Source organism: Eschrichtius robustus, chromosome 5 (assembly GCF_028021215.1).
Source record: "Eschrichtius robustus isolate mEscRob2 chromosome 5, mEscRob2.pri, whole genome shotgun sequence".
Taxonomy (NCBI): domain Eukaryota; kingdom Metazoa; phylum Chordata; class Mammalia; order Artiodactyla; family Eschrichtiidae; genus Eschrichtius; species Eschrichtius robustus.
In genome coordinates, this window is record NC_090828.1 from 259,698 (window position 1) to 283,030 (window position 23,333).

Genomic DNA, 23,333 nt, shown 5'->3' on the forward strand with positions numbered 1-23,333 from the left:
GCCACAGAGGCACACACCCGCCTCCTTCTCAACAGACACACGGCCGGCGACGCGGCCACTGACCGACACCACCTGCAGACGGTGCTCCGAGCATGGCCCGGGGACACGCCGGCACGTGCATGCGTGCACGTGTGCCATTAGTGTGCAGGTGCGTGCGCGCGTGTGCGCGTGCACAGGTGGATCCTGAGGGGCGAGCCCCAGGAGTAAACCGCAGGGCCAGTGGGTGCCACTTCACTTTCTGACATGTTGGGGGCCAGCTTATCCTTCAAGGACATGGAGGGGTCCCCCTGCCGCTTGCTCCCTCCCACCCCCAGTCACTAGGCCACCTTCTCGAAGCCCCACCCTTACTCTAGCAGGAAATGCCTCAAAGTTTTAAGCCCTCTAGTAATCCATGCATTATTTTAATTCTCCAAAATAAACTTACTTAGTCCTAAACCTTTTTATAGGAGGTCTCTCTGCATCGCAAAGCCCCTCACTGCACATTACCCACGTGAGACCACGCCTCAGGGGCCCGATGAGGCGGGGCTCCAAGTCACACAGTGGGGGACAGGGACGGGGGACATGGCATGGGGATGGGGGACGGGGACAGGGATGCCCTGTCCCCACACACAGACTGCCAGGCCCCGGGTCACTGACGTTCGGGTGCTTGAGGAACAGGGTACACGGGCGCTTCACCTGGGCTTTTATGAGGTTATATGTCTAAGAACAGAAGGAAGGAAAGTATCATGATTAATTCCCACTTTTACTGGAAGTTCACAGCAGCCAGAAACAGAAAACGTGTCCAGCCTCCCAGACTGTCTCCACAGCCCGAGCAGCTGCCCCAGGGACCAAGGTCAATGGGGAGGGCCCGGTCGGGGTGACTGAAGATGCTTGTGCCGGGCGGGGCTTCTCACCCGGCACTACTGACATTCGTGGTCAAAGCAGAACTGGAAAGACACATCACAGCAAACCACCAAGTGCAAGAAACCAATGCCTGTCTTCCAACAATGGTCTTGCCAACTCATGGGCCTTCTAGAAAACAGGGGAAATGACACCTTCCACAGTGGGGGGCATTCCTGTCACTCTGGCTCAAATGTGACTAAAAGTCATCCGTAAAGCGCCCGATGGCCCAGGCTCTGTTGGTCAGAGCTCCGCGTGGACCCACCTCACGGTGCTCTGCTGCCCACATGGAGTTCATCACCTCTGCCCGGGGCACCTCAGAGGCTCACACTGCGTGGGGGACCAGCGGAAGGACCACCCGTGCCCCCTCCCAGAGCTGCACCCCACAAGGTGGAACCCCAGGGGCCACAGGCAAAGCAGGGATGACCTGGTCTATTCTGATTGGGCAGAACTGCTCACCCACCTGGCCTGTCCAGGACCTGCAAAGGGACGGAGTGCCCGCCCCGAGGATGGAGTGAGGACCGAGCAGCCCTCTCCACTCGGCCCACCCAACAGAACCGGCAGAGCACCCGGAGGAATCCTGCCAAGAGCCACGTGTCCCAGGCTCCACAGGGCCGGCTCCCCACCGCCGACCAGGGGGCCGGTCACCCCGCCTGCCGCTGGCTCCGTCGGATGGAGGCCCTGTGAGCCCACGCCAGCCTGCGGGCGCGCCCCACAGGCAAAGCCAAGGATCGAGGCCCCCTCCCGAGTCTCCCGCTGACCGCAGTGGGCGTCAGGTGCGGGTGGGCAGCGTCTTGTAGGGGTTCAGGATGCCCTTGGGGTCCAGGAGGGCCTTGAGCTGCTGCATGAGCTGCAGGGCCTCGGGTGGCTTGCTGTAGCCAAGGACGTCCTTCTTCTTGAAGCCCAGGCCGTGCTCGGCACTGACGCTGCCCCGCTGCCTGGCCACCCACTCGTACACGTAGGGCTCCAGGGTGCCCAGCAGCGACGGGCTGAAGGCCTCTGCCGTCACGTTGAGGTGCAGGTTGCCGTCCCCTGGAGGGACGCGCAGGTCAGGCTGGGGCCCCCTTTCCCGGGAGCCCCGAGCCCCGCCCCTGCCCTGCCTGGAGGCCGCCCGGGGGAGTGCTGGTCCCACCCGCCTCTGCCCTCACAGCCGGCTTCCAGCCCTTCACGTCACTGGCCACTGACCTGCTGGTGACCACTCCCCTCCTCTGGGGGCTGCAGCTCCCTTGGCTTCACGTACTTTTCTCTCCCAAGTTCTCCCCAGCCCCCCATCTCCACCCGCACAGCCTACCCCCCAACCCCTCCCCGAGGGCTCCGGACTGAGAGGGACGAACACCCGCCCGACCTGCGAGAGCCCCAGGCTGGACCACCGATGCCGCCACAGACCTGGGTCCCCAGTGTCCAGGAGGTCTCGGACCAGGTGACCTGGGGGCCTCTGACCCTGTGACCTGGGGCTTCTTAGACCCCCTCCCTCCATGCACATTTGTCAAATGTAGGGAGCGAACCAGGGATCCCTCTCCCACCAAAAGTGGTTCCCGCTGATACCCTCAGGGCGAAGGCTCTAACAACAAGGGTCTTTCCCAAGGGAAACACTGCGGGGGGAGAGAGAACCTAATCTCCACTGACACTCAGATATCCACACCAGCAGCCAGCCTGCACGGGCTTCCAGCACAGCTCACAGGGCCCCGGTGGCCCCAAGGCCATTCCTGGCTGCGGGCCGGGACCCAGCCCCACTCCCACCCTCCCCACCTCCTGCACAAGCAAATCACCCCACCTCGGCCTCAAATAATTCCCACAGATACAAGCCTAAGATACATGAGCCCCAAGTTGCAAACACATAGAAAAGAAACGATGATGACCAAGACCCGCCAGGACCTGCGACCTGGTGATTTCCAGAGACGGAAAATAAATGCTTCACGTGTTTAAAGACATGAGAGAGAGAAAAATATAAGACACTGACCAGGGAAAGCTTTTAAATACCCAGGCTGATCTTCTAGAAATGAAAAATATGGTCACTGAAATGTCAACAAGCAAAGAGAGATTAATGAAATGGAAAACAAATCAAGCACACAGAGGATCAGAGCTACAGACAACAGGAAAGAGAGACAGACGCGTGGGGACATCGTGAGCCCTCGACTGAAGCTCCAGAAAGAAGGGGCGGGTGGGGAGAGACAATATTTGCAGAGACAACAGGGGAGCAATTTCCAAAAGCCAAGCCCACCAGACCCCAGCAGGGCATGCCGACGCTCACCTAAACCAAAGCAGAGTGAAGCCAAGGAACCCCGAGGAAAAGGGAAAGATCTTAAAAGGAACAAAAAGGAAAAAAATGGACTCCTTTCAATGGAACCACACTCGCTGACAGCTAACTTTGCAGCAACAGAAGTCAAGACGGCAGAATGATGTCTTCACTCTGCAGAGAACAGAACTGTCAACAGAGAATTTTGAAATCCATTGGAAAAACAACCACTGAAGAACAAAATTCATACATTTTCAGGTAAATAAAATCCAAGACATGCTGTCACCTACTTTCCCACACTAGAGGCAATTCTAAAGGCAGGGCTGTGACCCCAGGTCAAAGAAGGACCAGAGGTGTGGGTGAGTCTAGACAAACACTGACCTCGTGGAGTAATAACAACAGCACTGCTGCTATCTGGGGCTAAAAAACACGATGGAACACACTCCAAAACACAGTGTGTGACCAGGAGCAGATGGTAGCATCAAAGTGACAGGGTCCCCAGGTCCCCAGGTCCCTGCCCCAAGTACTGATCAGGGCTCTCAGGGAAACAGAACCAGTAGGACACCTGCAGATGCACGCAATGTACAGAGTGGGGGTCGGGGGGAGGGAGAGGGCTAGGAGGACGGAGGGACAAAGAGAGGTGGATTTTAAGGAACTGGCCCACGACTGTGGGGACGTGGGAGCCCAACCTGCAGGGCGGACCAGCAGCTGGAGACCTGGGGGCGAGCAGACGCTGCAGCTCGAGTCCAGAGGCCGTGGGGAGAACCCCCTCTCCCTCGGGGGACACCTGTGCCTTCCTCTTCAGGCCTTCGACTGCTTAGATGAGGCCCACCCACATCATGGAGGGTAATCTGCTTTACTCAAAGTCTGCCAATCTAAATGTTAATGTCATCTTAAAAATACCTTCACAGCAACATCTAGATTGGTGTCTGACCAAGCATCTGGGCACCACAGCCCAGCCAGGCTGACACACAAAATGAGCCACCACACTGTTTGGGAGGGGGATCATGACACTGATTAACTTCCAACCCTGGGAAGGCAGGACCGCCCTGGTAAGGCCACAATTCTAGGGCTACTGCCGAAAGACTAGACAGGCACGCTTCCCTCATTAGTAAAGGGAAACAAGTTATATGAGAAAAAACACCAACCAAAAGAAGGTAATAAATCAGAGAAAAAGAAATAGAAGAAATGAAGGACAAATAGAAGGCCCAAAGTCAGACAAATCCAGGTCACTGAGTAATTACAGTCTATGTAAATTACAAAATATGCCACCTCAAAACAGCCTGCTTTGGCATAAGGATTATTTTGAGCTGAAGGCAATTGAAAAGAACCAGGCACAAGAGAAGCTCTCTGCCCTCCGTCCACCTAAAAGCAGGACGTGAGTGTGTAAAGGTGTCCCCACATTCCAGCAAGTTCAGGGTACCCACCTGAGACAACTCTGGCCTCGGTCTACACAAGCCTCATGTCCATTAGCTTCCCCGTGTGTTTATGCACCTTCCCACAATCTGCTGCCTAGAGGTTCTGTCCTCTTCATCTGTGCCATCTCCAAAGATGTACTGTTCTTTGCTAAGATGCCCTATAAGCCCAAGTTCTAACTGAAACCAAGCAGGACCCTGTGGGGCTCCTGGGCAAGGGAGCCCCTCTGTTCAGCCTCCATGACCTTCCCTGAGCTCCAAAGGGCAGATTCGAACAGCTGCTGATCAGGGAAGGGAGGGGCTGCAGAGACGAGGGAGGAGCAGCCCAGAAACAACAGTGCAGCCCTGGGGCAGGTCCCGGTTCCCCCTCACGGGACACACAGAACAATGTATCTGAGCTCTTTACAGAACTAAAACCCCCAACAAATGGAAGATGTCAGCATTCTTCATTCCAGAAAAGACCACCTGAGGCCAGATTAAAGGAACCGGAGAAGCTCATCAGGAGACCACCTGAGGCCAGATTAAAGGAGCGCAGGCCCTGCACACACCCTAATCTCATCAGCAACCCCACCCTTGAACCATGGCTACAAAACTCCTCACCAAATCCTCCCGCATTGGGACCCACAGTTTTTCAGAGCAGGAGCCCGCTGTGTCTCCCTCTGCCTGGCAAACAATAAAGCCATTCTTTTCTACTTCACCCAAAACTCTGTCTCTGAGATTCCATTCGGCGCCGGTCACCGAGGCCGAGCTTTCGGCATCAAACTGACAGCCCGCATCTCCTATCTTCAGAATTAGCAGAGGCACCAGGAGAAGCTGAGGGGTCTACTGTCACAGTGGGGGCTCCTCTCGGCAGCTGACAGGCGAGCAGGTTCCAGGAAGGGGGCGGCACAGAGTGCACACTTTATCTGGAGGGTCTGCAGGGGGCACACCCCTCTCAGGCACCCACCAAACGGCCATGGAAACTGGCTGCACTCTGGGCCAGGGACCACGCTTCAACTGAAGATGAGTTCCACCCAGCTCTCTGCCCACAGCACAGTCAACAAGCCCATGATCTTTAAAATGGCTAGAAAACTCCCTTATGTTTGGAAATTTAAAGACACAATTCTGCCTACCTCATGGGTCAAGGAAGCAATGACAATGGAAATGAGAAAATATTCAGACCCGAAAGATAATGAAAGTGCCATCAGACAGGGTGGGACCTGGGGCTTCCCTGGTGGCGCAGCGGTTAAGAATCCGCCTGCCAATGCAGGGGGACACGGGTTCGAGCCCTGGTCCGGGAAGATCCCACATGTTGCGGAGCAACTAAGCCCGTGAGTCACAACTACTGAAGCCCGCACACCTAGAGCCCATGCTCTGCAACTAGAGAAAGCTTACACACAGCAACGAAGACCCAACGCAGCCAAAAAATTAAAAATAAAATAAATAAATAAATGTTAAAAAAAAAAGAAAAGAAAAGCACTAAAATCATTAACTTCAGCGGTCTGGTTTTCGTGATTAGCAGTAATATTTTGATATTTGACTACAAAAACTCCTCTATATCCTGGTTCCTCCTTTGCCTCTTTGAAGCCGTCCCTCCGAGCTATCCGACAGGTTGCCTCCCAGCCTATGTCCTCAGTATGGTCCCCGAATAAAACTTAACTCACAACTTTTAGGTTGTGCATTTTTCTTCAGTCGACAGATACAAGAAACAAACCAAATCAGCAGTTAAATAGCCCCCCTCCCAAAAGGCTGGACATGGCACAAAGGCAAAAAAGGAATAATATGAACAAGGTAATGCCAATATACTCGAAGGCTTAGAAGAAATGGACTAATGCCCAGAAAAAAAATTACCACAACCAATTCTGAAGAAAAGGAAAGCTAGGAGAGCCCTCTAGTTGTTAAAGAAATTTCTCTGTAGTCAATCCCACCACCCCCCCAAAAAATACCCACAAAATCCTTCCGGCCCAAATACCTTCATTTACAAGTTCTACCAAACATTCAGGGAAAAGGTAATTTCAACCCGACAGACTCTTCCAGAGACGACCCCCAAATCGTTTTAGGACTTTGAGACCAACATCCAGCCTGGACAGAAGAAGGAAGCCTTACAGGACAGGATGGAGAAAGCCCTACATGAGATAAGTAAACGGGATCAAACAAGACACAAAAAGGATCATGGCCACGCTGGGCTTATCCTGGGACACAGGCCCACTTGCCCTCAGAGGTCTGGAGTGATGAGCCTTGTTGGCTGGTCAAAGGAAAACCAGCACTGGGCACCTGGGCAGACCCAGAAAAAGCATTCGACAAATCCAACGTTCTTCCTCAATTCTTGAAAGTGGAATCCCTCCACTCAAGCGTTCAGAGCAATGCCGGGCCAGGGCCAGCCCTCCACCATGTGCCCCTCACCGCACCTCTTCAAACCCTCACAATCCCAGGAGGCACTGCTGAATCCCACCCTGAAGACATGGATGGAGGCCCCACAGGGGCCCACCCCAGCACACCTGCCCTGTGGACGGGGCTCTGAGACGCCCAGTTCCAAAGGCTGCCGAGAATGAAGGGGAATGAAACAGTTCCTTTCATTTTGCGTGACTTTTCTGCAAAAAATAATTATCTGAACTGGTTTTAAGATCCTTACGTCTGAGGAGGAAGGGGTGAGGCCCCTTCATCAAACCTCGAGACCCCCGCGTTCAGGGCCCACCTCCCGCTGCCCCAGCCAAGACTGGACCCTGCACTCCGCCTCCGAGACGGCCCCAGAGACCGCGTGGTGAGGACGCCCTTCCCCCTCCCGGCCCCGGGTCCCCACCCACACCGCGGGCGGCGCTCACCCAGGTGGCCGTAGCCCACCACGTGCTTGGCGTGCAGGCCGAGGCGGGCCCGCAGGTCGCTCACGAGGTCGTAGAGCCTATCCAGGGGCAGCGAGAGGTCGTACTTGTACACATAGCCGTCCCGGCTCAGGGCCTCGGTGATCCTCTCCCTCAGGGCCCACAGCATCTGGAAGTGAGGGGACGGGCACGGTCACCTGCGGCGGGCAGGGCAGCGATGCTGAGTTGCTGCGGGGTGTCCGCGGGGTCGCGAGGAAACCCTCCAGGTGACAGAAACGTTCTGTGTCGTGACAGGTGTGTGGCTTCTGTCCCAGAGTCCATATGGGACAAGGTCCCCGAATGAGGCCACAGGCTGGCCCCCGGGACCCAGGCACCCAGGGCCCCTCTCGGGACAATCGGAACAGATCCTGTGACCCCCCATGACAGGGCCCCGAGCGAGGGCGGGGGCAGGGCAGGCGCCGGAGGAGCATGGCAGACAGGGGGGACATCCCGGGCCTGGGCTGGGGGACACGGGGAGGGACTGAGGGAGCAGAGAGGCAGGGTGTCCTCATCACGGTCACGCTGTGCTCCGCGAGAACGCCTTCCCTGTCGCGTCAGAGAACAGAGGGCCTGGGCACGCCCGTCCCACCTGGGCCTCATCCCTGCCCCGCCCTCCACCCCCCACTCCCCACTCCCCATTTCAGGAAACCTCCCGGCAAACCAACTTCCTCGGCAAGGCAAAAGCTTCTTTCCCTTGCTTTTTTAACATACCCCCAGTGCAATGATCACCCCTGAAAAAATAACAACAATTCCTCGCCGCCACGGACTACCCAGCCAGCGTCCGGACCTCCCCAGCCGCCTCACAGACCTTTACAGCAGAGGGTCACTCGGCACCCGCCTCCCGCACGCCCATCGGCAGCCCCTCCTCTGGCCTGACGCCCTCACACCCGGAGTCCAGCCACAGCCCTACTCGGCCAGCCTGAGCCGGCCGGCCCCGCCCGTCCCCTGTGCCCACAGGCTCCTCGACCCCCGCTCACGGCCACCTACGTCCATCACGTCCACAAGACCTGCTGCCCCCTTGTCTGCCCACCCCCTCTCACTGCGCTCCAATCCCACCCTCTCCAGAAAGTTCTGTCTGGAACATGGCAGGCACCAGCCCCTCAGGGCCTTTGTGCACCTGCACAGGTACCTCACTCCCCACCCCCCATCCATCTGTGCTCAAATGCCCCTTCAGGGACGTCCTCCTGACCCCTCACCCACCCAGGAAGGATGCTGGCCCAGGCCCCTCCTGTGCCACCCGGCCGGGCCCCTGGCACCGACGTTTGAGAACGGGGCTGTGGAGCCAGCAGCCCAGACAGGGCAGGACCAGAGGGGGCACCGAGGCAGGTGGCACCACCCCCCAGGGATGCGGCGCCCGGCCCGGACAGATGGCCCCGCTGGGCACGCCTGCTCACGCTCAGCCACAGGCCACAGTCCAACCTCAGGCGTCATGGGAAGGACGAGGGCCGCAGCCTCCACACACCTTGGCCCTCCTCTGATCGGCGGCCAGGGTCCCGTCGGTGACCAGCCCCGAGCCCAGCACCTGCTCCAGGAAACCGCTCAGCTTCTCCGCATCGTGCCCCGCCCCGGAGCCCGAGGTCTCGATGAGGACGTAGAACGGACTTTCTGGAGGGGGCAGAGGGAAAGCGGAGGGGAAGGCGGTCGGCCGAGAGCCAGGACAGGTCTAGGCCAGCCGCAGCTCTAGTACCCCTGACGGCTCTCATGTTGCCCGCAGAGCAGCCGCTGGCTACTCAGGCTGAATTTCAGACAGTTTAAAAATAGGTCTTTCACTGTAAGAGAAACCGTGCCCCCTGGAGACACCACAAAGCTGTACTCTTGGTGCCTGGATAGGGCGGGAGGCGCCCCAGGGGCTCCTCTTACCAAACTGTAGGCTAAAGGGGAGGCCCAGCGCTTTGCAATGGCCGATAACACCCCAGGGGCCCTCCAACCATCCAGGGACCTTCTGTCCATCCAGGGACCTTCCGCCCCTACCCCCCAGGGACCCTCCATCTTTCCAATGGTTGTACATGTCTTATTTCTCTACCCTGGACGGGTGGTTTCCTATTTTATACGAAAACAAACACCTCAGTAAAAATTTAAAGCATAGAGTTCTTTCCACATTTATGACTATTATGGACTGAACTGTGTAACCGCCCACCCCAAATTCCCACGGTGAAGCCCTACTCCACCCCTTATGTGACTGTATTTGGAAATTAGGCCTTTAGGGAGGTAATTCAGGTTAACTGAGGTCCTAAGAGTGGGGCCCTGATCTTTCAGGGCTGGTGCCCTCATGGGAAGAGGAAGAGACTCCAGAGGTCTCTCCCACACACACACAGAAGACACCCCATGAGGACCTTCACCAGAACCCAACCCCAATGGAACCCTGGTCTCAGACTTGCAGCCTCCAGAACTGGGGGAAATAAATTTCCTTTTTTAAGGCTGCAGTGTTCTGTTAGGGCAGCCTGGGGTAAGACAACGATCATTTCTTCCAGGTCGATTCCAGAAGTGAAAATACCAAGGTGTACAGCTGCATGGACTTAGCTTTACACAGAGCACGGACTAAAGACCTGGGCATGACGAGCTCACTGGCTAAATCAGAACGAGCTGGCTGAGCTCCGAGGGCCAGCACTTCATGGGATGACACCTCTCCCAGTGCAGGAGCCAGGAGGGCGCCCCTGACTGTGCGTCTGGCTGTTCCAAAGACCCCAGGGCTACAGCACGGCCGACAGCACTGACTGAACTCCCGGGGCGTACGTAAAACGAATTTCCGGGAGAATTCTGCTCTCAACAACTACGGGGACGTGGGAACCGTGGCGACGCTCCCTGCCATCTCCTACTTCACGGACGGGACGGAGGCTCCGATCAGCCCACACATCAAACGGCACAGTAGGGGCGGTGGGCGCTGCCAGCAGGCGGGGACAGTACCTTGCACGGGGCAGGCCAAACGGAGGTGGCGCCCGACCAGCTTCATGCACTCGGCGTCCATGAACTCGAATGCGGACAGGATCTCGCCCAGCATGCCCCTGCAGGTGCAGAAGGTCTGCAAAACCTCAGCAAAGCCAGGACAGCCTGCAACAGACGTGGAGAAAGGACAGGCGAGCTGGTCATGCGGAGGCAGGGCCTCACCTACGGGCCCACCTGAGCCCCCTTTCAAGCAGCAAAACCAACCCGTCTCCCGGCAACAGTGCCGCTGAGCTGGGCAGCCTCGCGGAGCGGGACAAGCCACCCGGGTCAGCCGCCACGTCGTAGGTCACAGGCATCGAAGAGGAAGAGAAAAGCCTGCCTGAGAGCCCCGACGCTCGGGAAAGCCACTTGGAAAGTCCACAAACACAGGGCCAGCAACGGGCCGCCCCGGAAAACGGCTTAGCTGTGCGTCCCTGACGACACCCAGGGCCCAGCAAGTCGTTCAAGGCACATTTACTGACCCCCGAGCTCTCCGTGGTGTCCCGGTGCCTGGAGCTGACCACCAAGCGGCCCAAGGCAGAGAGGGGACGTGGATATGTCAGCAGGGGGGGAGGGGTGGGCACACTTGGCCTTTCAGGGCAGGGATGGGAAGGCACTGAGAGGTCGTGTGGAGGTCAGGGAGGAGGGTCTGGAGACAAGATCCGGCGAGTGAAGCTCAGGGGCTGAGGCCCAAGGAACACGTGCAGGCCCCCCAGCTGGACGCAGGGCTGGACATGGCGGGTTTGGCGATATATGAACTCCAGCCGCAGGGAGCGTCAGTGAACTGGAAACAGATCAGAAGAAACCTTCCAGAACGCATCACAGAGTGAGACAGGATGGAAACTCGGGTGCAGGTAAAACACAGGGAGGGTGGACAGACTGATAGGCTCTATCGTGCGTCTAATCGCAATCCTGAGAGGGGAGCAAAACGGGGGCAACCGCTGACGAGGGGCGGGGGGTGGCAGGAAACTTCTGGAAGTGGGAGAACCAAGCCATGGGTTTAAGAAGTTCAGGAAACCCAGAGAGAAAAAGAGACGTACTCTCACATGCAACACACCAAGACCCATAAAACGCCAAAGGTAAAGAGAAAATCTTTAAATCGGCCAAAGAAAAAGAGAGAGAGTCCCTCAGAGCAGCGGCACAGAGGACGGCTGGCTGACGCCACCAACAGCCACGGAGCCACGCGGAGTGACGCCCTCACAGGACGAAAGGGCACAGATGCCAGCCTGTGCTCTCGAGAGTGTCTTCCAAGAATGCGGTGAAACGGAGATGGTTTTGGACAGACTCAAAGCGAGAACTGACAGCAGCAGGCATCCACGACAGGAAGTGACGGAGGACGTGTTCACGAGGCACGCGGCCTCCGGAGGAAGGCCTGACACAGGGGACGAAGAAAATGGCACGTGTGGAAAGTAACAGTAAGGACCACCAGAGATCAGAGACTGACGGACTCAAGACAAGAACCCGTGCGTGGCGGGAGCCACCGCGGGCCCTGGATCCCGCCGCCGGGCAAGGCGCAGGGACCTCCCAGAGACAGGCCTCTGGACCAGCAGAGGAGCGGAGGCCGCGGTCAACCTAACGCAGCTGAACGACGGCGGGAAAGGAGGTGCAAACAGGTGATGGAGGGATCGGAACAAAGCAGACATGAGCCCGTTTTTCAAGCCTGCTGTGAAGGGAAGCAGAGAATGTGAACGGCCGGCGAGGGAAATGTCCCAACGCGTTCGCAGAGACAGGTGGTCTAAGACAGGGGAGGCAAGCCGCTGGCTTACAGAGGGTACTACTTACTGCCCTCCCCCAACCCCGTGATGAACGGACTCGTGCCCTTGATCTTGCGCCAAACCACATCATTTCCCTGTGAATCTTACTGCATAAGCTGCCTAAATAACAAACGCTGGGTGGATGAAACGTGCAAAGCCCCGGTTTTGTTACAGAATAGAGTGTGCTCTGCCCAAACCCCACCGCGGACACCAACAAGGCCAGGTCCCAGAACCTTTGGAAACAGCGAGAAGCCCGGAGAAACAGGAGGGACCGCACATGGCAGCGCAGCCTGAGAACCCGCTCGAGAGGCAGACGGAGGGCACCTACCGAGGAAAGCCACGTTCACAGCGCTGGGCTTGGGCGGACACAAGATGGACACGGCGGTGATAACCCCCAGGGTGCCCTCCGACCCGATGAAGAGCTGCTTCAGGTCATAGCCCGTGTTGTCCTTCCGCAGGGACGTGAGGCAGTTAAGGATGGTGCCGTCGGCCAGCACCTGGGAGGGAGCAGAGACGGGCACTCTTGCATCAGCCCACGGCCCCAGCAGACGCCCTGGGGAGGCCGACCCAGCCCAGGGCACCCTGAGAAAGCTGAGCCAGCCATCAGTCCCCCGCCCCACTTTGGTCCAGGAACACAGGGGTCCCTAGGGTGGCACCAGGCCTGAAGTCACCCTAACAGGCTGAAAGAGGGGCTTCTCTTCCCCGGATGCAGTGACGACCCCCGCCACCACCGCGATCAGGAAGCTCAGGGCTCAGTGCTCACGGGAAGCTGGCCCAAAGCGGGCGCACCTGGGGTGCAGGAGGGCAGAGAACGGCAGTGCGTCAGGCCCCCCACCCCTGCGCTCCTCATCCACAGGCCCCTCGGTCATGCTCTGTAAGCCCGTCCTGAGTCTTGCTTGGTTCATCTAGTCAGAAGCTTAGTGAAACAGCTTGTGAAAATGAGAAAGCGAGTTACAGTAAAAAATAACCTGCGTCCAGAGGACAAAGCTACGGGAACCTCGTGATTTAGCGGATGGAAGTCATTCCCTCCTTGGGTAAACAGAGGGCCCTGGCTTTAGAAAGCCCCGAGGTGTGCTTCACAGACTCAGCAGCCCTAGGGGTGGTGACGGTGGCGCCACGGGGCTCCTCTGAGCGCGAGCCACCAGGAAGCTGGCGGGCGGGATGCTGCTGGTCCGGGAACCCGCTCGAGCTCCCCACGGCAGCTGCTCACAGGGGCAGCGGGGCAGCGGGGCAGCGGGCACGCCATCACCTCGTGGGAAGCCAGAGAGTGGGGTGCTACGTGTAACCCCCAAGGCCCTGCTGGGACCGAGAGGAGACCGGGGCTGGTACGGTGGGAACCTGGATCTCCAGGCTGGGACGAGGCCCCCATCCCCGAGGTGGCCTCATGCACCTGCGCCAGCCGGGGCCCAAAAGGGCAGCCCCCATGCTGGGCCTGCTCCACCCCAGGTGTCTGCAGGGAGCAAGGGTGGACCCGGCAGGGGGTCTCACCCAGAGACCTCGCGTGCTGACCACTGGGAAGGTCAGCCACCCTGGGACCGACCGGGGGGCCAGAGCGAGCCCAGCCAGTGTCCGCCCCTGGAAGCAGGGCCAGCGCCGAGCCACGACAGCGTCCCCGGCTCACCACTTCCAGGCCCAGGACCGTCCCTCGCAGCGAGCCGTATCGCAGAAATCGCAGGCCACCTGCATTGGTCGCCACGTTCCCCCCGATGTGGCAGCTGCCCTTCGCCCCGAGGTCCAGCGGCATGACAAAGCCCCGCTCCTCCACATACCGGCTCAGCTCCTCCAGGACACAGCCCGCCTGGCAGACCAGGACCCCTGCCAAGCAACCAGAGCGCCCGCGGGAACTCAGCTCAGGACCAGCCGGACCACGCGGGGGGGCCCTGCAGGCGAAAACCCCCAGAAGGGGCATCCGCCCGGAACCCGGGCGAGGAGGAAAAGGGGCGTGTCCCCCATCCCTCCCCAGAAGATGCCTTCACGAGAAAAGAAAAAAAACAGTGAGGCAAAATGGAGGAAAAAAACCTCACATGCACCACACACCCCCCCCCACACACATACACGCTTATGCAAGGGAGCCGTAAACGGAGGGCTGCTACAAGGCTGTGGCCCTCAACTGTGGGCGTGATTCTGCCCCCGGGGACACGTGACAATTCTGGAGGCGACCTGGGTTGGAGGTGCTGCTGGCATCGAGTGGGTGGAGGCCAGGGTGCTGCTCGACACCGCCCGGTGTCCAGGTACCCCTGCCAGACAGCACGATCCACCCGGATGTCCTGCCCGAGAGGCACCGACTCGCCGTGGCCGGGCCCCGAGCTTCATGAGCAGGGAGCCCCGCAGACGCCTTGCACGCCCTGGGAAGGGCCGGCACAGTCAGGACATGTCAATCCGAAGGGGCCGTGGGGACAGCTCAAGCCCAAGGGGTGAGTCACCCCAGTAACCAACTGAATAACAGCCCCCCTGCAGACGCCCCCGGGGGCCCGGCTCGGGTGGAGTGGTGGTGGCCTCTGGGCCCTCCCCGGCCCGGGTCCCCCATGGCCCAGCCCTGCGGCTGAGAGGGAAGGTCCTGACGGGCAGCTGGCCTTACCGGACACGTTGTGGAAGCTGACGATCTGGTTCATGAGGGCGGTGGACACGATGATCTCATCAAAGACGGGGGTACTGCCCCCCACCATGCCCGTGTTGCCCCCCTGTGGGCTCACGGCCAGGTTCCTCTCGTGACAGTACCTGGGACACACACAGGACCAGCGTCAGGGCCCCTTTCCCACACCAGCAGCCCAGGGGGACACTCTCGGGGCTGTGAGACCCCAAGGCCCTCCTGCCACAGCCTCGAGGGGGTGCCTCCTCGGTCCCCACGCACAATGGGAGTCTGAGGGGACAAACGTCCATCACACGATCCCCCGGGGAGCCGGCGGCCGGCATCTTCCCAGATCACGGCTGAGGCCCCAGCTGCCCTGAGACGCCACTGCTCCAAGTACAGACAGTCCGAGCAACAGCTGCTGCCCTCCCTGTTCACCTGAAGAGCCGCAGCCCCCAGGCACTCCGGGCCCCCTCCCACCTCCACGCCCCACGTCTCCTCTCCCCTTTAACCTCGGCCGCATGCCCCTCCCTCGCCCACCGCCCTCCAGACAAACGTCAGCCTCATCAGCAGCACCTCGTCCCCAACCAGGCTCCCACCGCGCCAAGACCTGCAGCGACGAGGGCCCCGATGGGTCAGGATTTGGGCAGCAGGGCACCTGCCCCGAGAGGCAGGCTGCCCACGTGCGTCAAAAAAGCCGCCTGCCGTGCGGTCAGCCTCCAGCCGTGGCTCTGACAGAGTGGGCCGGGGCGCCCGCCCACCTGCCAGCTATTCTGACGCACTGGACACATGTCAACGTGCCACCGTGGGGACAAAGCACTCACAGGGCGCACACCTTCCATGCAATGAAAGTGGCGTGGGAGAATAATTAGCAACAAGAGATGGGCACGGATATTGCCAAATGGAAGGGAAAAAAGACTCTGACGCTGTAGATACAATGTGGTAACATTTAAAAACCCTCACCCGCGCGCAAGCAAGATGCTGAGCTAACACACCAAAAGGTCATCGGTGGTTTTCTCTGGAGGGGAAATTACTGGTTGCTTTTGCATTTTTTTTCTTTATGGTTTTGTACGTTTTCCAATTTTTCTATAATCAACACGAGAGTGTATTGATATAAAACATCAAAGAACACATTTCTCAAGAAAAGGTCTATCTCCTTCCCCGCTCTGCGCTTCGAGTCTGCAGCCGCTCCCCACCCGAGGCCCACCTGGTACCCCAAGGGGCCAAGATTCCGGGCTCAGCCCTGCTCAGGCTGGCACTGCCCCCGCCACCTCCCCGGCCCCGGTCACTGCCCACTTCACGGGGTCTGCCTGTTCTGTGTCCTGTGCCTGTGAGGAAACCACTGGTGAGCGACACAGGAGAGAGAGCGGGCAGGGCGTGTACCTGAGGATGTGCGCCACCTCCTGGGACGTCCGGGGCCTCAGCAGCACCTTGCTGGAGCCTGCAAGACAGAAGCTGTGCGGTCACCCCGCGGCGGGGGCGCATCCCACCTCCTGGCGGAGCTGGCCCACAAACCTCAAGGGCCAAAACCCGACGGCAGAAGCGGCCCGTCTCTAGCTGGAGGAGGTGGAGGGCCAGTGGGTGGTGGTCTGTGGTCCCGAGCTGGGCCCTGGGAAGCAGGGTGGCCGGGCCCCGGGGCAGGGGCGTCTGCCCGGCTTCCCCACTGAAAGTTACTGGGTTTCCCTTGTAATTAATACATGTCTCGTGCAGAGACACTTGAGGTCACGTCAATACCCTGTCGCCCCGCAAACAGTCGCCCGTGAACTTTAGCGTCTGTTGACCATCCTTACCTGAATCTGTTCTCAGGACAGGTACCAGAGGTGATGTTTCTAAATCCATCCATCCGCCCGCATTCGAGTCAACCTTCTGCTGTAAGAAGGGGCCTCCCCTTCCCTCTCACGTATTTGTGTCCTTGGCTATTTAATCACAGCAGTGCGGGCTCATGGGTTCTTAGCTTGTTCATTGGTTACAATTCTTTGCTGTCACGATGTATCTGCTGTCCAGCCGTGGCCTCGTCTGTCGGCATTCCTGACCACTGCCTCCAAGACAATCGAGTCTCTTTCCACCCTTCCAATTTTGTGGGAAGTATCAGTACTTTAAGTAGCTAAGAGGCGGCAGGAGGACAGGGGGGCGTCTGGCAGGTGTTCCTGCTGGTCCGTGACTTCATGGAGCTCTGAGCTCGGGCTGTAGTGTCTACCTCACCCTTTTCTATTCTGAAAGCCATTTCTCACTTGCTTTGCATCAAATGAACCACGTCTGCCCAGGCAGCTGGCCGTTCGGCATCCAGCCCTTCAGGACAGCACAGTCCAGGGACCCTGGTCACCCCCGAGGCTCCTGTCGGTTTCACTCACACACTGTTTCTCAGCAACACCTGAGTGCCCACCCTATGTGCCCTGTGATGGGCACAGAGAATAAAAACAGACGCGTTCTCCCGCCCCTGGGAAGCTTACTTTCTCATGGGGGAAAGGATAAGAAAATGGCCCAACGTGTTAATAAGGGGGGCCTACAAAGAGAACGGAGCACGGAGCAGAGAATCATCAGAGGCAACTCGGGGGAACCGCCCAGGACCGGAGGGAAGGAGCGTCCAGGCCGGACAGGCCGGGACGCGCAGGCCAGCGAGGGGACAGGCGGAAAGGCCGGCTGCACAGGCTCAGAACACCACCCCACTGCGGCCTTCCTCCCTCTCAACGCCCTCACAGTGCTCTGGGGGCTGTCCCTGCAGGTGGACCGCCCTGGATCCCAGCTCGCTCAGCACCCCGCCCACCACCTGCCAGCGGCATCCCCAGCGTTTCCAGGTGCCTCACCCCCAGGAGGCCATCCGCTCTCCTTGCCTCCTGAGCGCCCGGAGCCCTGGTGCCGCTGCTCTGGCGGCTGCCGAGACTCCTGCCTCTTGCCTCTGCTTCCCCTGCAGCCCTAGGACACTGACCCCTCTCCCTCCCTCAGGACGCCTCCGGGCTTGGGGTGCCAGAGGCGCCCTCCTCCCCAGGGGCCTCGTCCAGGCACCCTCCTCACGCACACGAACCTGGCGGCACCCCTGGTTCTCGGTCTCCCAGCCGAGTCCCGGGGATGTCAGTGCCCACCGACCTCAGGGTCAGCACAGCATGCCCGGCTGCCGCCCCCTGCGTACGTCGTACGTCGGGGCTGCTTGCACACGAGGGGGCAGAGCTGAGGCCCAGGACCTCCCGCCCACCCTCCGCAGGAGCCTGCTGGCCGGGCCATGGAGACTGTCAACAGCAGGACTCAGACCTGGCCTCCTGGCGTCCAGTGGCCCGCAGAACAAGCTGCCCCCCGCCCCAGCATCTGCACCGCCCACAGGACTGTGCCCCCCCCCCCGACGCTTCCTCGAGGACGTCCCTCCTGTCCCTGTGTCATCCACGTTTCCCTCTCCACCTGGTCATCCCCGATGACACCACAAACCTGCCGAGACGGCGCTCTCATCCTAGAACTAAAGACGGAAAGTCCCTTCTCTTCACCCCCCAAGCCCTGCAAGCCCCACCCATTTCTCTGCCCCGCTTGGTCCCTCACACCCCAGGGCCGGCTCCAGGGCAGCATGCGTCCCTTTCACGCCATGGAGAACCTCCCACGTGTCCCCAAGGACGCCCACGTGACCCGTCTCAGCCTGTCCCTGCAGCCGCATCTGACCCCACAACCCCGCCTCCCTGCCTTTCTTCCCCCGGCCCCTGGTGCTCCGCCCCTTTGGCTGGCCCGTCGCCCCCCCACTGACCACAGCGGTCATCCGCCTCCTCGGAACGCCCGGTGTCGCCCCGCCCTAGACCTCAGACTAGCTTGCTCCACGGCCCGACAGGCCCCCTCGAGCGGCCATGTGAACGCGTCCAAACCCAGACTCCTGGTTCTCCCCGCACAGATTCACCCTTCCGGTCACCTTCCTCATCAATGCAGCAGATGGGTCCAGTGTTTGCTACTGTTCAGGCCAAACGTCCCTGCGTGCCCGCCGTCTTTCCCTCACACCCTCATCCAGCCGTCAGCCAACCTCCCTTCCAGACACACCCGGAGCCAACCGTTCGTTACTCAGCGGCCAGCCCCCCGCCCAGGCGCCCGGCCTCTCGCACACCCACCGCGGCCGGTCACAGCGCAGGCCCCCTCTGCTGTGGCCCTCCGGCCGCACTCCCCATCAGCTCGCAGGAAAGGTCAGGATGCACGGGGCCCTCGAGGCCTCACTGACCCGTCCCTCCCCGACCTCCCCCCCTCCATCCACTCCGGCCGCTCATGGGGTCTCGGGTCTCACGGCTCCTCCAAGGAGCCCAGTGCAGCCCTGCTCTGAGGCTTTGGCTGGCTGTTCCTGCTCTAGGAACGCCCTTCCAGAGGCTTGCCCCGGTTGGAGAAAAGGGCCTGTGCTGGGGGGCGGCCTCCGGGGCACTCACGGCCACGTGGAGCACAGCCCACTCCCTGCTCCTGCTGCCTCCCCCAGGCCAGCCTCATGTCCATCTGCATGGCCAGGGCCCCAGCCTTTCACTCAGTGCAGGCGCAAAGTTTGTGGGGTTCACCCACGAGCGAGTGGTCTAAGTTTTGAAGGAAGAAATATTCAGTAAGTTTCCATTTCAAATAAAATCTCACTTTTTAAGAAAAATTAAAAGACCCTAATCAGCTTTTGCTAGCTTACATTTTCTACATAACTCTGAGATTAAAATGATCAAAAATTTAGACAGGCTTTCTCTCCAAAAGAAAGCCACATAAAGGAGTATTTCGACAAAAATTCACCAAGTCCCCCAACAGACACCCACTGAGCAGCCGCTGGGCCCTGAGCCTTCGGACTCAGAGCTGAGCAGGCCCCGTGCAACCTTCCCGAACCCAGGGAGACAGGAAGCCCGGAGGGGGTCCTCCACGCGGGCACGCAGGGCAGGCTGCCCACTGCCCGGCCCCCAGGAGGGCGGCTGACAGGGAGAAGGGCTCCCAGGAGACTGCAGCCCCCGCCAGCTCGGGGCACCCCGGAGCAGGAGCACGCGGGCCTCGGGGACGAGCAGGTGCGGCGCCCTGCGTGGGGCTGGGCGCTGAGGTCCCTCCGCCCAGACAGCAGCACCAAGGCGGGACCACGACCGGCCTGGCTGAGCCGGGGTGGGCATCACCCTCTCCGGCCTCCAGGATCACCGCCTGCTGGGCGGGGCCTCTCAACGGGGCAGCGCCACCCCTGTGGGCAGGGCGGGGCTGGACGCTCTTCCACTCCAGGGCGCCCCAGCAGAGAAGTAGAGCCGAAGGCTGTCCAATGCCTCGGGCCTCCCACAGGGGCAGGGCCGCCCCGTTATCTGCACCTCCGCCCCAGTTCCACTCGCTCAAGACTCTGCACTGTGGTTTGGAACCTCACTCGAAGGTTTTCCCGCCGGCAGCACAGCCCTCAGGGTGTCCGAGTCAACAGCACAGCACACCCTCCACTACTCTTTTCCAGTCCCAAGTGCGCTGGATCCAGGCCCAGCCTGAGGACCTGGCCGCCCAGCGTGTCCTGGAATTACAGGTTTAAATATGTCACCATGTTGTAAATTGCTTGTCTCCTAGCTCTCCTTAATATTGTAGCAAGAACATCATGTTGGTTTCTGTAACTAAGGAAGTAGGTCACGTTATCTCTGAAATCATTTCAGAAGAGAACACAGGGTATTAGGAAATCTCTGTTATCAAGAGGGTGTGCTGGGTCCAGGAGGAGAACCGCTGGCACAGTGGAGGAGAGGGAGCTGCACTGGGGAGAACAGGCCTCCCAAAAGATGCGTCCACCTCCCACCCCTCAGAACCCGCGAACGTGACCTTATTTGGATAAAGCGGCTTTACAGGTGTAATTAAGTTAAGGATCTTTGAAATGAGATCATCCTGAAAAGGGTGGGACCTCAATCCAAGGACAGGCATCCTCACAGGAGACCGGAGAGAGGACACAGGGGAGAGGCCATGTGAGGACAGAGGCAGAGACTGGAGTGATGCTGTCACGAGCCGAGGACACCTGGATCCCCCCGGAGCTGGAAGAGGCAGGAAGGGCCCTCCCCTGGAGGGAGCCCTGCCCACGCCTGGATTTCAGACTCTGGCCTTGAGAATGGAGAGGATGAATGCATCGTTTTGAGCCTGGTTTGTGGTTCTTTGTTACACAGTGGCCCCGGGAGACTAATGCAGGCGCTGAGAGGAAGTGAGCAGTAGTTAACACACACCCCCACCTCGGAGCAGCTGTGGGGGGGGGGGGGGCGGGGGCGGGGGCGGGGGCGGGGGAGGCGCTGTTTCATCTTTTAATGTGTAGATGTCGGGCGTAAGAAAAGCGTTAGGTGGCGCCACCCAGAGCTCCTCACCGCCTCACCTCACCTCATGCTGTTTCTCAGGCCCACCCGCCCCGCCAAGCAAGAAGCACGAACAGACCCTTACTCACCTCGGACCGTCCTCAGCCAGTCCACATTGGGAGCCTCCAGCTCCTCTGGGTCTGTGATGACCCCGCCGGGGACGATGCGCTCCAGGGCGGCCAGGTCGTCCTCAGACACCACGGAGAAGGGCAGCCGCCGCGCGGAGTAGCGCTCCCGGGTCAGCGTCACCTCGGGAGCACCGGAGGAAGCCGAGGAGCTGCCTCTTCGAACGAGGGGGCTGGTGCCCGTGGCCCCCCAAGGGCCGCCCGGCCCAGGGATCCTGGACGCCCCTGCCCATGTCCTCTGCTGTGCGGAGACTCCCTGAGCGCAGGCCGCCCGCCACCAGAAGAGCCACGCAGGCCACCTGGGCGCCAGACGGGACATCATCGCTCCTGCCCTGAAAAGCAAGTGACTGGACCTGGAACTCTGGAATACTACGGAGCAACGGAAAGGGAAGCACCTGCTGGGGAGAGACCTCGGCAGGGCCCAGGCCCAGGAAAGGTCCAGAAACAGACAACAGTTTCCACGGTGGTGGTGGCGGAGTGAGACTGGACCACCCAGGAGATGTGGGCTGGGGGTGGGGGGGACAAGGGACACGAGGCCTTCACCCTGACCCAGTGTGGAGTCACCTCCTGACAAGTCACTGAGATGTACGCCCTTCGCTGAGGCCACCCCTGGGGGTCAGCTTTTAACATCTGCAACAACCATATCTCCCTTTTACCCCCCTTCCTTCGGAACAAACCAGGAGTTAAGGTGCTAAAAGGAAAGGGACAGATACCGCTGAATCGTACACTTAAAAATGGTTAATATGATAAATCTTATGTTTCGTGGATATGTTACAAGTTTAAAAACCACGGAATCAAAGAAAGTGGGGGCAGGGGGAAGTTCCTCTGGCTGCCCACGGTGGGAGAGCCGGGATTCGCACAAACACCACACAGCCCTGCAGCCCCCCGGGGAGGGGGGAGGGGTGGAGCACCCGTTTTGTGGATACTTCCACCTCACCTGGTGCTCAGACAACCTGAGTCGGCACCGGGGGCAGCGTTCTCGCGTGGGTTCACACTCGCTGTGTGACCCTGAGAAAACGAACGAGCCTCTCTGTGCCTTGATGCAGCATGTGCCTCACAGGTGGGGGTGAGGATTAAATGAACCACGGACGGTGACCCTCACCGTTAGGGGGTACGCAGTACAGGTGGGCGAGCTCAGGAAAGGAACTCGCTGGGACCCCCGACCGGGACCAGGAGCTTGGGGCCACGGCCGTCGGGCCAGCCCACAGGTGACCACCAGGGGCCAGGAGGGGCCGCCCCGGCTGGGAAGCAACGGCTAATCGCGGTGGCCTCGGCGCACCCGGGGGCGCAGAGCCACCCCGGCTCTTCCGGAGGGCCCGGAGCGCGCGGCCTGCGCGATCACATGACGGGACCAGCCCGGGCTGTCGGGCCCAAGGACCCCGCGGGCGCCCGCCCCGCCGCGATTGCGCGCGCCCGCCGCCCCGGACCCGCGCCCCGCAGCCCCTCAGCCCGGACCCCGGGCGGCCGCGCGCACGCACTCACGTCCGCGTCCCCGCCGCAGGCCTCGCGCCGCCACAGCAAGAGTGGGCGGGACGGGCGAGACTGCGCCTGCGCCGGAGGCCCCGGCCCGGGCCCCGCCCCCGTCCCCGGGCCCCGCCCCTGATGCCTCCAGCCCCCTGCGCCCTGGTGCGCGGTTTGATGCAGCTTCCACGGGGGGACAGCTGGCCTTGACCCGCGTTGGCACCGGCTAGCGGGGGTCCCAGCGCACCCTCCCACCCCTTCCACGAGGACTGGCCCCGGGTGAGAGAGTAACTGCTCACTCCTTCATCCTACAGGCGGTCCCCAGGGGACTCTGGCTCACCCCCCTCCTCTGCCCCAGGGACACCCTGGCCCCCACTCTGGCAGAAGGGCAGACATCTGTGCAGGTCAGGTACGCACTGCAGGCAGGCCGAACCCGCGGAGCTCCAGAAGCTGCCTGCCCAAGCATTCTTTAGTGAGGGGGCCTCAGAGGAGCTGGGCTGGGTTGGTGACCCGGCTGCAGGAAGGCCTGAACCACACCAGGAGGGAAGCAGCCTCTCCAGCCTGCCGCCTCCTCTGGCCCCTCCAGGTCTGCACCTGCCCGGTGCTGGGCTGCTGTCTGCAGCTCCAGTGCACCCACCCAAGGGGGACAAAGGGAGGGGGGAAGCTTCCGGCCTGATGGATGTTCGTCACCCCAGCAGCACGGTGCCAGTTCCCAGCCGCATCACGTTCCCTCAGGAGTGCCCCAGCTCCATGGGACACCCCTTCCCGGGGCTCCTGAGGCCCGGGGCCACCCAAGTAACACCTGCTCTAGGTGGCCGTGCGGCAGGCCCTCCTCTGAGCTCTGAATCCTAATCAGCGCCCCTCCTCCA

General features: G+C 60.3%; 1 protein-coding gene across 4 annotated transcripts; it reads right to left on the reverse strand.

Annotated features, from left to right (window-relative positions):
* Positions 1 to 723: 723 nt before the first annotated feature.
* On the reverse strand, positions 724 to 22,535 carry D2HGDH (D-2-hydroxyglutarate dehydrogenase). Of its 4 annotated transcripts, none has more exons than XM_068544028.1 (10): positions 22,486 to 22,535; positions 20,968 to 21,335; positions 15,996 to 16,053; positions 14,622 to 14,761; positions 13,665 to 13,858; positions 12,372 to 12,540; positions 10,272 to 10,415; positions 8,830 to 8,972; positions 7,332 to 7,497; positions 724 to 1,911 (listed from the first exon to the last, which is right to left on the reverse strand). In XM_068544028.1, exons 2-10 carry the CDS (start codon positions 21,323 to 21,325, stop codon positions 1,652 to 1,654), a joined length of 1,632 nt encoding a protein of 543 aa, XP_068400129.1. In that variant the 5' UTR covers positions 21,326 to 21,335; positions 22,486 to 22,535; the 3' UTR covers positions 724 to 1,651. The 4 variants fall into 4 exon arrangements, with proteins under 4 accessions (XP_068400129.1, XP_068400132.1, XP_068400131.1 ...); XM_068544031.1 differs by having other exon boundaries at positions 20,968 to 21,330; positions 22,486 to 22,531; XM_068544030.1 differs by having other exon boundaries at positions 22,482 to 22,499.
* Positions 22,536 to 23,333: the final 798 nt, after the last annotated feature.

Excerpts from the sequence above, each read along its gene's own strand:
- D2HGDH (XM_068544028.1), bottom strand. The coding sequence starts at position 21,325 with ATGATGTCCCGTCTGGCGCCCAGGTGGCCTGCGTGGCTCTTCTGGTGG. Across the intron at positions 16,054-20,967 it reads CTGGCTGAGGACGGTCCGAG|GCTCCAGCAAGGTGCTGCTG; the intron begins GTGAGTAAGGGT and ends TCTGTCTTGCAG. Across the intron at positions 14,762-15,995 it reads GAGGTGGCGCACATCCTCAG|GTACTGTCACGAGAGGAACC; the intron begins GTACACGCCCTG and ends TGTGTGTCCCAG.